The sequence below is a fragment of the Piliocolobus tephrosceles genome, chromosome 18, assembly GCF_002776525.5.
Source record: "Piliocolobus tephrosceles isolate RC106 chromosome 18, ASM277652v3, whole genome shotgun sequence".
In the NCBI taxonomy this organism is placed as follows: domain Eukaryota; kingdom Metazoa; phylum Chordata; class Mammalia; order Primates; family Cercopithecidae; genus Piliocolobus; species Piliocolobus tephrosceles.
In genome coordinates this window covers 34,093,228-34,104,606 of record NC_045451.1, presented here as the reverse complement: position 1 = coordinate 34,104,606, position 11,379 = coordinate 34,093,228, and the positions used below count along the sequence as shown (strand labels likewise).

Genomic DNA, 11,379 nt, shown 5'->3' with positions numbered 1-11,379 from the left:
TCCTTCCTTCCTTCCTTCCTTCCTTCCTTCCTTCCTTCCTTCCTTCCTTCCTTCCTTCCTTCCCTCCTTCCTTCCTTCCCTCCTTCCTTCCTCCCTCCCTCCCTCCTTCCTTCCTTCCATTTCCTTGAGCAATCCTAAATTCAATATTAATCTCCCTAGACCTATCTTGTTGATAAATGTTGATTTCCCCTCACACCCGTTCATATTTCAGATGGAAATATATTGTAAAATCACGTCATTCGCTGGTGATTACCATGGTAATCAGGCACGTTCAATGACAGGCCAGCACTCCTCTTGAAGACAAGGGTCTGGAGATAGAAGCTTTCACGTCACTTATGCCATGCCTGGGGAGAGAGGGAAATGAAGCAGGCATGGGTGGTGTTTGGGAGGGATGGTTTCCTTCTCTGGGGAAGTCTTGGCAGACAGCACAGCCCCAAGGGCCCAGGAGGGCTCTGCAGGGTGATAGGGGGTGGGCCAGATGAAGGCAAGTAAGTGGGAGGGCAAGGCCTGCATACCTTGGTGTTCTACAGTGTATATACAGCTAGCAACACTTTTACAGGATCCATGGCAAGAGATCTGAGCTACCAGGATCAGGTATCTTAGTCAGAATATCATTCAACCTCCCATCAGGTATAGGAACAATCTCTACAGCCTCCTAGAACATCACAAAGATATAATTATTATTACTGCTTCTCTCTATAATAGGATTATGGTTTAGGGTCTGATGAAAGCCCAGGCTGTTTGGATGGTATTATTTAGTCCTGATGCAGTTCATTTTAAGTTTTCTAACCAGATTGCTTGGCTTCAGATTCCAATTCTAGCACTTACTGGCTGTGTGACCTTGGACAAGCTACTTAACCTCTCTGTTACTTTTCACTTGTAAAAAGCAGATAGTATTAAGTTTCTAATGCATAGGACTGTTGTGAGGATTGTTAATTAATAAATGTAAAATGGTTGAAATAGTGCCTGTTATAGAGTAGTTGCTTAGAAAGGTAAGTCACTGAGATCCTTGAGTCACCCCTTTATTTTCATAGAAGAGGGAACTGAGGCCAAGCCATGGGGCAAGCAGGTAACGAGGACTGGACTGGACTGCACTCTGAGCTAACGCTGTTTATGTGACACTCTATCCCCTTGCTCTCTAAGACTAAGGAAAACTTCCATGGAGGAGTGCTGTGAGCTGAGCAGTGCATAAGAAAAGAGCGTGGGAATCAGCATTTTACCATGTGGCAGACCTGCCTGGGCTGTAGCAGAGCCTCCCCACTCAGTGGACGAGGGACAGCAAGGATCAAAGGTACAGCCAGTATCCTGGACTTTGCACAAACATTGCCTCACCTCCTTCTCCTGATACCTCCATGTTATCCTTTTTGAACAAAGAGGTGACTGAGGCCCCAAGAGCCCAAAGCTGCATGACAATGATGGCAAATCAGGACTGGAACCCAGACCCCCTGCCTCCCCACCCACAGCTCTTTCAGCTCCCTTCCCAAATATATTGGCTTGTTGGCCTCTAGCTGTCCTGTTTGCTACCCAAAACTAGGACCTGGTCCACCTTCTCAAGCCCAGTCCCACTGAAGCCCTGGAATCTTAGGCCTAGTAGGGGTTGCAGGTTCCAAAGTACTCACATCTTTAAAGGATATAAACATGTGTAGGCTTCAGTCACCCCCACAATTGCCTATACATGTTAGATGTGTCTAATAAAAACAACCACTACAGTAGCTGCATTTATTGCTTACTCTGTTTTAGGGTCTATGCTACCTTCTCCTTTTAATATGATGATATTCGCCATTAATTGAATTATTTTACATTGCACCAGACATGGTATAATCCAAACCAGGCCAGGAGCTGCGGGCTCTGTATTACAGAACCCACCCCACCAGAGGCAGCTGACAGGCCATTATTCTGTGTCCTGCAAACTCTGTGCAGTGATAAGGAAACTCCACCAATTTGATGCTTTATCTGGCTGCAGGTTGAGGAAAGATATTATTTCAATCAAGATAATGATTCTATTTCTTGAACGGAAATGAGATTTTTTTTCATTGCCTCATGGGGATGCCACCAAAATCTGTCTTGGGTCTGGAACAGGTCATGAACAAGTTAGAGGATTTTCTTGTAACCTGAGAGAGAGTGTAAACATGAAGGAGAACTGAAAGAAGGGAGCTTGCTTGCAAGAGAAAAACATATCTGCCAGGCCTACACGATTACAAAATAAGCTCAATTTGGAAAATTTATACAAGTATTGAACAGAGCCTTCAAGACCAAACTTCAGAAGATAAGTGCCCAGTGTGAGCCCCACAGCCTGGAATTCAAGTGAGGTAAATGGCCTCTAAAGGCCATGATGATACCAAAGATGCACAGAGGAGACTCAGCTATGATAGGACCTTAGACGTCTTCTAAGCCTGCTGTCAGGCAGTGTGGATCAGCTGTGTAACTGTGCTGACAGATGACCTAGCTCCTGTTTCAGCCCCTTCTACCAGAGGGGGCTTACCACCAAAAGAACTCATTCCATCTTGGACCAGATCCTATGTTGACAAAGTACCTCCAAATTATAGTCAAGTCACTTCATAAAAGGAAACCACAGTGAAAATTCACACGGTGCTGACAATGCAGGAAAATGAAATGCACTTTGGAAACAGAATACACGACATGCAAATGACATCAGATGATAAATGCAGGGAGACCTCAATAATTTGCACTAAATAGTGAAGTTAGTGAAATTTTAAATTATTTTAAATATTTGGGGATTCCAGGGGCTGTCACGCAGTATCTCAAATAATTTGCTTTAAATAATAATTTAAATTGTATGTATAATTTGCTTTAAATAATAATTATTTGCAATTAGAAATAAAAATAATTTATTATTTGCAATTAGAAGTAAAAGTAATTTACAATTACTGTATCAATTGTTTATATAGTAACTCTAAAGAGTTTGAAAACGTTTGTAAAGTTCTTATGCATTTTAAACATTCCACTGAGAGCTGAATCAGGCTATTAATTGCTCCCTCTCCAAAGAAAAGGCCTATTTCAGTTCAATCCCTACTGGAATAACCCCAACTGCTGACTCTAAAGACCCAAGAAGGTGGCACCTTTCTATACTGCATCAGATTCACCAAAATTTTGGAATCTAAACCACAATGTTGTTGGGTGCAGACTATCATTGGAAAGTAACACAAAACTCTGGCAATATTGGTTGTCTCTAGGACAGGAGCCTGCTTGAGGCCAGAGGTAGAGAGGAGACTTTTTACAATATACCTTCTGGTACTTTTGAATTTAGAGCCATAAGACGATAGTGTCTATTAAGAATAAAATTCCAGTTAAAAAAGCACACGCTATTTTCAGTTAAAAAAAACAGACTTCGGCATTGATTTCTATTTTAATACTTATACTCCCAAAATACAACCTTACTGCAATGAAAATTACTGCCAGGTCAGTGAAAATGACATGTGGCTGTCTTGACAATAGTGGTGCTCGCAGGCATGAGAATAAAAGTAACTGATGCTCTGTCCAGGTCTCTGTACGTGCTGGGGGTACCCAGTCCCCAGCTGCTGAGTGTGGCACATAGCTTTCACTCATGACATTCTTGGATCCTTACTCCTGGTTAAGGTGATGCTTTGGAGGCTGCACTACCAGCTATACTCTGGGGGCAGCTGCTGACAAACAAGGGGACACACAAGCCCTGCCCACTGCCTCCAAGTCAGACATCACTGTAGTGCAGTTGACGTGGACCAGACCCAGGGAGACCTACCCTGAGACCACATTCTCACTCAGCTCTTGCTTCTTTATCCAGCTTCCCTCTCTCCTTGACAAGTGTTTCCTAAGAGCTCTCCCTGGATGCATCACATCCCACTGAAACCTGATTCAGGCTCTGCTTCTAGGAAGCCCAACCTAAGTCAGTCACCAGTGGCTCAAAATGAAGCCCTCCAGCATCTTTTCAGAGGGTGGTCCCAGGAGTTGGAAGCCACATGAGCCTTCCTCCTTGAAGGCAGCACCATAACCACCTTCCTGCCTCGCCGAAGACCACCAGTCTGACATTATATGGCCCACGAAAGCCAGCAACAGCAAAACACGAATATCCAGAACAGAGAGAGTTCCGACAACCGGACCCCGTGGGGCAGCACAACAATTACTCTTCTTCCCCAGGATGAATAAGCAGGAGGCAAGGGCTGGGCCAAAAGGGCCTGTTGCATAATCAGAGCGATGTCCAGTTATGTGCAGTGGAAAGTCAGTGTGGACGTCATAGGCAGCTCTACCACTTACTAGCAGAGCAAACTAGAGCAAATATTGAACGATTCTGAGCCTCAGTTTCTTCATCTGCAAAACGGGAATACTGGACAGAGCCTTTGTAAAGCACCTATGAGGCAGTACCATCAAGTGTGCTGCAAACTGGTCATGCAATGTGAATACTGGCTGTTGTTATGGAGATTTAGAACTTGCTACCTTCTCCTGCTTGCTTGGGACAAATATTAATTAATCATCATTAAATAAATAAATCCCAGCACAGTACCTAGAGCTCCCTGTGTGAGAAGCGGTTCTGGGGAAAAGCAAGCGGACAATTGGGAGTGCTGTATTGGTGACTGTCCACCAGGAGCTCAGGATGTGGTCCCATTAGTGGCCTCACAGGGCTCTTGTGGCCCTTGGCTGCAGCTGTCTGGAGAAGTTTCTCTCTCTCTGTGTGTGTGTGTGTGTGCGTGTCTCTGTGTGTGTGTGTCTTATTCTCTCTCTCTCTCTGAGACAAAGGGAATATCTCCAATGTAGATTTCCTGTAATCTACTCAGTGTATAGACTGATCTCCAGTACAACCTCAAGTCTGTGAAAAATTTATGCAGTGATTTTCATGTCATAGAGTGACCCACAAACTGGCAGAAACTAAATTTTATTTACACAGGTGAAGAATCCTTTATTCCATCCTGATTCTTTGCATCTGGACCATTCCTGAAGCCATGCCAAGCCCTCCAGCACCTGGCCCTGTCCAACCTCGCCAGCATCTTCTCCCCTCACACCCTCAGACCCATGCCTACGCCATCCTCCATGTAGGCATCTGCCCGTTCCTTCTTTGGCCTCCCTCTTCCATCAGTCCAGTTCAAGCCTCTCCTTCTCCAGGAAGTCTTCCCTAACCATTTCCCATCCCCAGCATTTCTGCCCGGGCCATGCCAGCCAGAGCTGGCGCACACACCTGGTCATAAAGTTCTTTGTCTCATGTGCAGGTATCTTCTCTTCCCATACTGGACTGAAAGCTCCTCCAAAACAGAGCCAATGCCTACTGCTTCTCGTGGATTGCCTAGAGCCTCCAGGTGCTGCCTGGCACCTGGTGATTAATGACATTCTCAGATTGATTAATGGATTGGTTCCTGTGACTGCACTTAGTTTAACATACTGTTAAACGGCCTCTATGAGAATTTACTGTTCTGAATAGGGAGTCAACCTAGCAGCAAACTTAGAATTGTACAAACTCTTTGTGGCCCCAAGTGAAAAAAAAATGCAAATCTCAATTTTTTCTAGAGTCCTGCTCTCCCGCGCAGCAATCAAGTCAAGGGAGTGACTCTTTCATGAGCCAGTGGGAACATTCTCCACTTAGAGGGCAAAGCCAGGGCAAACCACCCTCCTTCAACTCAATGCCTTACATTCCTGGCTTCAGCCCCACCCCGAGGGAGGAACCTTCCAGAAGAAGAACCAAAAGCCGATCCCATCCAGGTCATGCTCTTTTCCTCTAACAGGGAAATCCAACCACTTCCCAGGAACATTGTTAAGCCACAGAACTAAAAAAAGCAAAATTCATACTCACAAGCACCGACGCCTTAGTTTTAAATTTCAGGACACCAGTTTCTCTGCAAATCGGCTCATTTCCTGCAAAGAGAAGAAAGGGACGGAGAATCATATTAGCATCTGCTCTGGGTATCCTCAGCAGTTTCCTGGCCGACCTCAGGCTTCTGCACCTTCTCTGTGTTCTCACTCCCAGCAGCACTCTCCCCTCCCCAGGCACACCGCATGCTAGTTGGGTGGGCGCCCTTCGCTCCTCGCAGGATCCCACCCCTCCAGGCCCGTGGGCTCAGCTCACGCCGCCTCCCTCTCCCTCCCCGGCGCTGTGCCAGTCTCAGATTGACCACTGCCTCCAATTCCCTGAAGGCGTCCTGGCTTCTTCCCACTCCGGAGTGAGGCCTCCACTTCTGTAGCATGGGGTTGCCTAGCAACCCTGTGCATGCAGCTCGGAAGGCCTTCCTAAATTGGACCTCACAGCACAGGGCATCTCCTTGTACAGCTGCCTGCATCTTAACAATCTGGCTCTGAATAATAACACAATGGTAATTGCATTCATGGACCCCAAACTACATTTAAATAATGTTCAAGAGCTGACACAAACCAACAAAGGCCAGAAAATGCATCGTGGAGGTTGACTGTGAGGCCAGGCAGGAACGTTCGGGGTGGGAGGGAGTTGACACCAAAGACTTGAGTTAATGACAACGCTAACCTGAACTGTGAATTCTCCTGCATTTCGCTTGAGTGTGTCACCACTGTAATGTGTTGTAATGTGAGTCTGGGCAATTAACGCCCAGGGGCAGTGATGCTTCAAGACAGGATGCCCTTTAGTTCTGCTGATGCATACGTGGATTTTTGGAGGGAGTCGGGAAGTGGGGAGCTCCTTGGGCAGGAGGGGAGACTGTTCATGAGTGATTTTACTTGGCTTTTACAATCGTGGCTAAATCCATTTTCAAAGATGGGGGAAAGAACTTACCAAGCAAGGGCACAAAGCATTTGCTACCTCAGCGAGGGACAAATTCGACATGACTGATGCACTTCAGGATAAGAAGTGAAGGCAAAGAGGCCTTGACACTGGCCGAATGCAGACTGAGCAGCCTAGCTCGGAATGGGGAAAGGAGTGGGTGCGAGAGGCCAGCTTCGATCTGTGTCTCTGGCAGAGGATACTGTGCAGCTCTGCTCAAGAGAGGAGGGTCTTAGCACACAAGCAGTGGCAAGCTGGCAATCTGCTCCTTGTGGAGCCTTAGCAGGGAGGGCCGGCAGATCAGCCCTGATCATTTGAAAGCTGGAAGCACTTTGTTTTTAAAAAGCTCAATCCTCCTGCAAGGGTCTGGGGCAGATATCTGTACATCCACATTCATCAGTATTGTTCACAATAGCCAAAACACGGAAGCAAGCCAAACGTCCACAGGGAGAAGAATGGATAAACAAATGCGGTATATACATGCAGAAGAATTTTATTTAGCCTTAAAGTGGAAGGAAATTCTGATACAGGCTACAGCATGGATGAACCTCCAGCCCATTATGCTAAGTGAAACAAGTCAGTCACAAAAACACAAATACTGTATGATTCCACTTATATGGATTTAACTTCTCTAGGTATAGAGAAGTTAAATCTATAAAGACAGGAAGTAGAAGGCTAGGCGTGGTGGCTCACGCTTGTAATCCCAGCACTTTGGGAGGCCGAGGCGGGCAGATCATTAGGTCAGGAGATCGAGACCATCCTGGCTAACATGGTGAAACCCTGTCTCTACTAAAAATAAACACACACAAAAATTTAGCAGGGCGTGGTGGCAGGTGCCTGTAGTCCCAGCTACTCGGCAGAGCTTGCAGTGAGTCGAGATGGCACCACTGCACTCCAACCTGGGTAACAGGGCAAGACTCCACCTCAAAAAAAAAAGACAGGAAGTAGATGGTGATTGCCAGGGCTGGGCAGGGAAAGGAGAATGAGGAGTTATTGTTTAATGAGGACAGAGCTTCATTTGAAAAGATGAAAAAGTTCTAGGATGGATGGTGGTGATTGCACAATGGTGTGAATGTACTCAATGAATTACACACTTAACAAATGGTTAAAATAAAAATCACCCTGCAACAATAGCACAGCATACACCTCCACACTGTTTCTCTGCAAGACTTCAGTCCGTCTTCATTTTAGAAGTCAGAGTGGCCTGTGTCATTCACAAACTTGGACAGGGAGACTCACTAGGACCAAAGGACATAGTGGACAGTGTGACTGGGCCAGGGAGCCTGTATTAGTCTATTGTCACACTGATAATAAAGACATGCCCGAGACTGGGTAATTTATAAAGGAGAGAGGTTTAATTGACTCACAGTTCTGCATGGCTGGGGAGGCTTCAGGAAACTTACAGTCATGGTGGAGGGGGAAGCAAACACATCCTTCTTCACATAGTGGCAGCAAGGAGAAGTGCAGAGTGAAGAGGAGGAAAAGCCCCTTTATAAAACCATCGGATCTTGTGAGAACTCACTCGCTACCACAAGAGAGGTACAGGGGAATCCGGCCCCATGATTCAATTATCTCCCACTGGCTCCCTCCCACAGAATTTGGGAATTATGGGAGTTACAATTCAAGATGAGATTTGGGTGGGGACACAGTCAAACACTATCAGAGCCCATGGCTCGTAAGCATCGTGTTTGTGCAATGTGGCCTCAGACAGAGAGAGCGGTCTGAGCACTGACAGACAGGATTCTCCTGTTCCCACCTCTTGAAATCCAAACTCCATCACCTTCCAGAACTCAGCCTCCTTCTGCTTAACCAGTCCTATCCCTGTGTCCCCTGCCTGCTCACCCCGCTGGGAACCTGGGCCCTTATTACACTCTCATTGTTACCCTTTGTTCACCTCATGGCCCCTGCCTAGAAAGCCCCTTCCTGTGCCCACCATCTGACCTAATCTTGCTCTTTCTACTGGGTCCACATCAAAGTCCACCTCCCTCATCAAGCCTTCCAGATCCCTCCCAGTTGTACTTTCTCTGAATGCCACAGCCTGTAATCAATCACTTGCTTAGGAACTATCTTATGTTCTTGTCTGAAAATCTGGTCTCTTCTAATAAGTCCCTGAAAGGAACCCTGAGCAATGATTATTGCTAACATTTTTTTGTCTACCACAGGCTGTAGCTCAGGGCTGAGCATACTATGGCTGCCAGATTGCCTTGCCTCCTTTCTCAGGGAATTCTAACCATAGCTCCCCTGCCTAGGGCACAAAGCATGACTGCTGGCTGCAGTGCCCTGGAGCTAAATATTCCAGGCGGATGTTCAGTTCCTTCCAGTCACTTAGAGGTGTAACTCAATGTGTGCAATAAACAATTGAGCATTTACAGATTTTATTAATTTGGAAAGGTCATTAGAGCTAACAGCTTCTCCAAGTGAGAGTGAATAAATAGCATGGGTAATTTTTTTATATGCCCTGGATTTTTTTTCTTGGAATGTACTTTAAGCCTAAAAAATAATGTTACAAGTAAAAAAGAAAAACTCTAGGCTTTGGAGACAGGGGGAGACTGACAGGAGTTCTGGACAAGCCTCATCCCCTCTGTCTTCCCATCTGCAAAACAAGGGGTGGTCTCACAGGTTCTTCCAACTTAGGAAAATAAAATTATGGTTCGATTTTAAGAATGTGAAATTAGCTAGTGACCTTCCAAGTTAGCAGTTACTGCCTCTCCCCCACCCATCCTTCCAGATGCCCCTCGCCTCTGGATAGATACGGCATGAGTTCATGCCTCTGCAGCCAGAACAAGGTTCTTAATCATTTCAGGTGCCTTCCCAGGCCCTGACCTGGGTGCTCTCAATCCCGATGACTTGGCTCGCCTTGCTCTCATTAGATCATTAAGGAATACTCAAGACTAATGACTTGTTTTCTCGAATCTCCAAAAATGGCTGGAAAGGGGCAGCAGGGCATCATCCAAGCTCTGTCTCTCCAGTCCTTGGCGCGGTGACCAGCCAGTGCTGTCTGTCAAGGGCTGGCCTCTGCGGGACAGATGCTCCTGGCTCTTCCCCACAGGCGAGAAATGGAAGCAGCATTCAGGGAGTGGAGTGGAGGGGCTCTGGCTGCAGCCTGCTGTCGTGGGGAGAAACACTTGGCCCTTGACCAGAGTGCTGTTCGCCAAGACTTTTCCCGACATCCTTTTCTCTCCATATCCTCATCGGTCCCTCTTCCCTCTGCCTTGGGTGAGGGCAGATGCTGGGAAGACAGGAGTGCAATGTCTGTCTGTGACTGTGTGGCCACTAATGCCCCCACCTCCAGACTGCCTGGGATTATCAGGAGCAAGAAGACTGAGTGTGAATCAAGACTCTATAAGTAACAACATTAATACTAATCTTAACATTATCATTGATATTAATTATATGATGGTTTATGGTTAAAGAAATATTTTCCCATGTATGTATCAGGTAGGTAGAATAGATTCAACACATTTGTTGAGTACCTGCTGGGGATGCAGATATGAAAAGGTGTGAGTCCTGCCTGCCAACTCCTTGCAGGAGGGTTATAGACAAGATGATGGAGGCACAGAGGAGTTGAGCAATTGTCTTAGCGCCATCCAGCTAGCAGACACTGAAGCAGTGCTCAAACCAAGCCCATGAACTCAGGGGCCCTTTGCAACTGTACCTATGTGACTTGTGAGTTTAGTATGAAATTTAGCCTGCATAATGTCATTCAGAAGGGACCAGCCACTAGACAGGATGAGGCCCGCGGCACCACACCTGGCTAATTTTTGTATTTTTAGTAGAGACGGGGTTTCACCATGTTGGCCAGGCTGGTTACGAACTCCTGATCTCAGGTGATCTGCCTGCTTCGGCCTCCCAAAGTGCTGGGATTACAGGCATGAGCCACTGCACCCAGTGGATGATGGACTTTAGTTAACAACAATGTGTCAGTATTGCATCATCGATTATAACAAATGTGCCACACTAATGACAGATGGTAATAATAGGAGAAACAGGGTGAGGGATATGTTGTAAGGACTCTCTGTAGTTTCTGCTCAATTTCTCTATAAACTTAAAACTGTTCTAAATAATAAAGTTTCTTAATTTAAAAAAATCAACTATTTCAAAACACAATGCTCTGGGCCAGTAAGTACGGGGCATCACTGAGTCTCCACTGGACTCCCAGGCCCCATGATGGGGACTTGGAGGACTGTAAGACCTGCACAATCCTCCCAACTTGAAGTGCAATGATGTCTGGCCGAAATGTTAGAGACAGTGTGAGAAAGTCAAGTGGGGAGGCCAGCAGGGCCTCCAGCTGGTGATGCAAACAGGGCTGTGCACCCCAGCAACCCGGGCACCTCTGACTATTAGGCAGTGACTCTAGTCCTTATTCACTCTTTCTGAGAATACACCGTGGGCCAGGTACACACTCCCTGGATCTATAATAGACTTAGCCACCTCCTCGCAGGTCTAGAGGCTAGACTCTGCCCAGCCTTTTCCTATTCCCCACACTCCCAACACCAGATATAGTAGGTGTTCAATAAACAGGTATTGAATTAAATAGTAACTATTTATTACTATTTAGTAATAAATAGTTACTATTTATTACTATTTAGTAATTAAATAGTTACTATTTATTACTAAGTTACTATTTATTACTATTTAGTAATTAAATAGTAACTATTTATTACTAT

General features: G+C 46.0%; 1 protein-coding gene across 3 annotated transcripts in view; it reads right to left on the bottom strand.

Annotated features, from left to right (window-relative positions):
- The window catches only part of ZBTB7C (zinc finger and BTB domain containing 7C), a 387,122-nt gene that overhangs the window by 151,972 nt on the left and 223,771 nt on the right, over window positions 1–11,379 (bottom strand). For 2 of the 3 annotated variants that reach the window (XM_023207587.1, XM_031934564.1), the window contains exon 3: window positions 5,777–5,838. Coding sequence is in view for 1 of the 3 variants with exons in the window: in XM_031934563.1 (XP_031790423.1) it covers window positions 5,168–5,175 (8 nt within the window). In the remaining 2 variants the exon portion in view is untranslated. Of the gene's footprint in view, window positions 1–5,167; window positions 5,300–5,776; window positions 5,839–11,379 lie in introns of all 3 variants that reach the window. The other variant, XM_031934563.1, reaches the window with a different exon arrangement.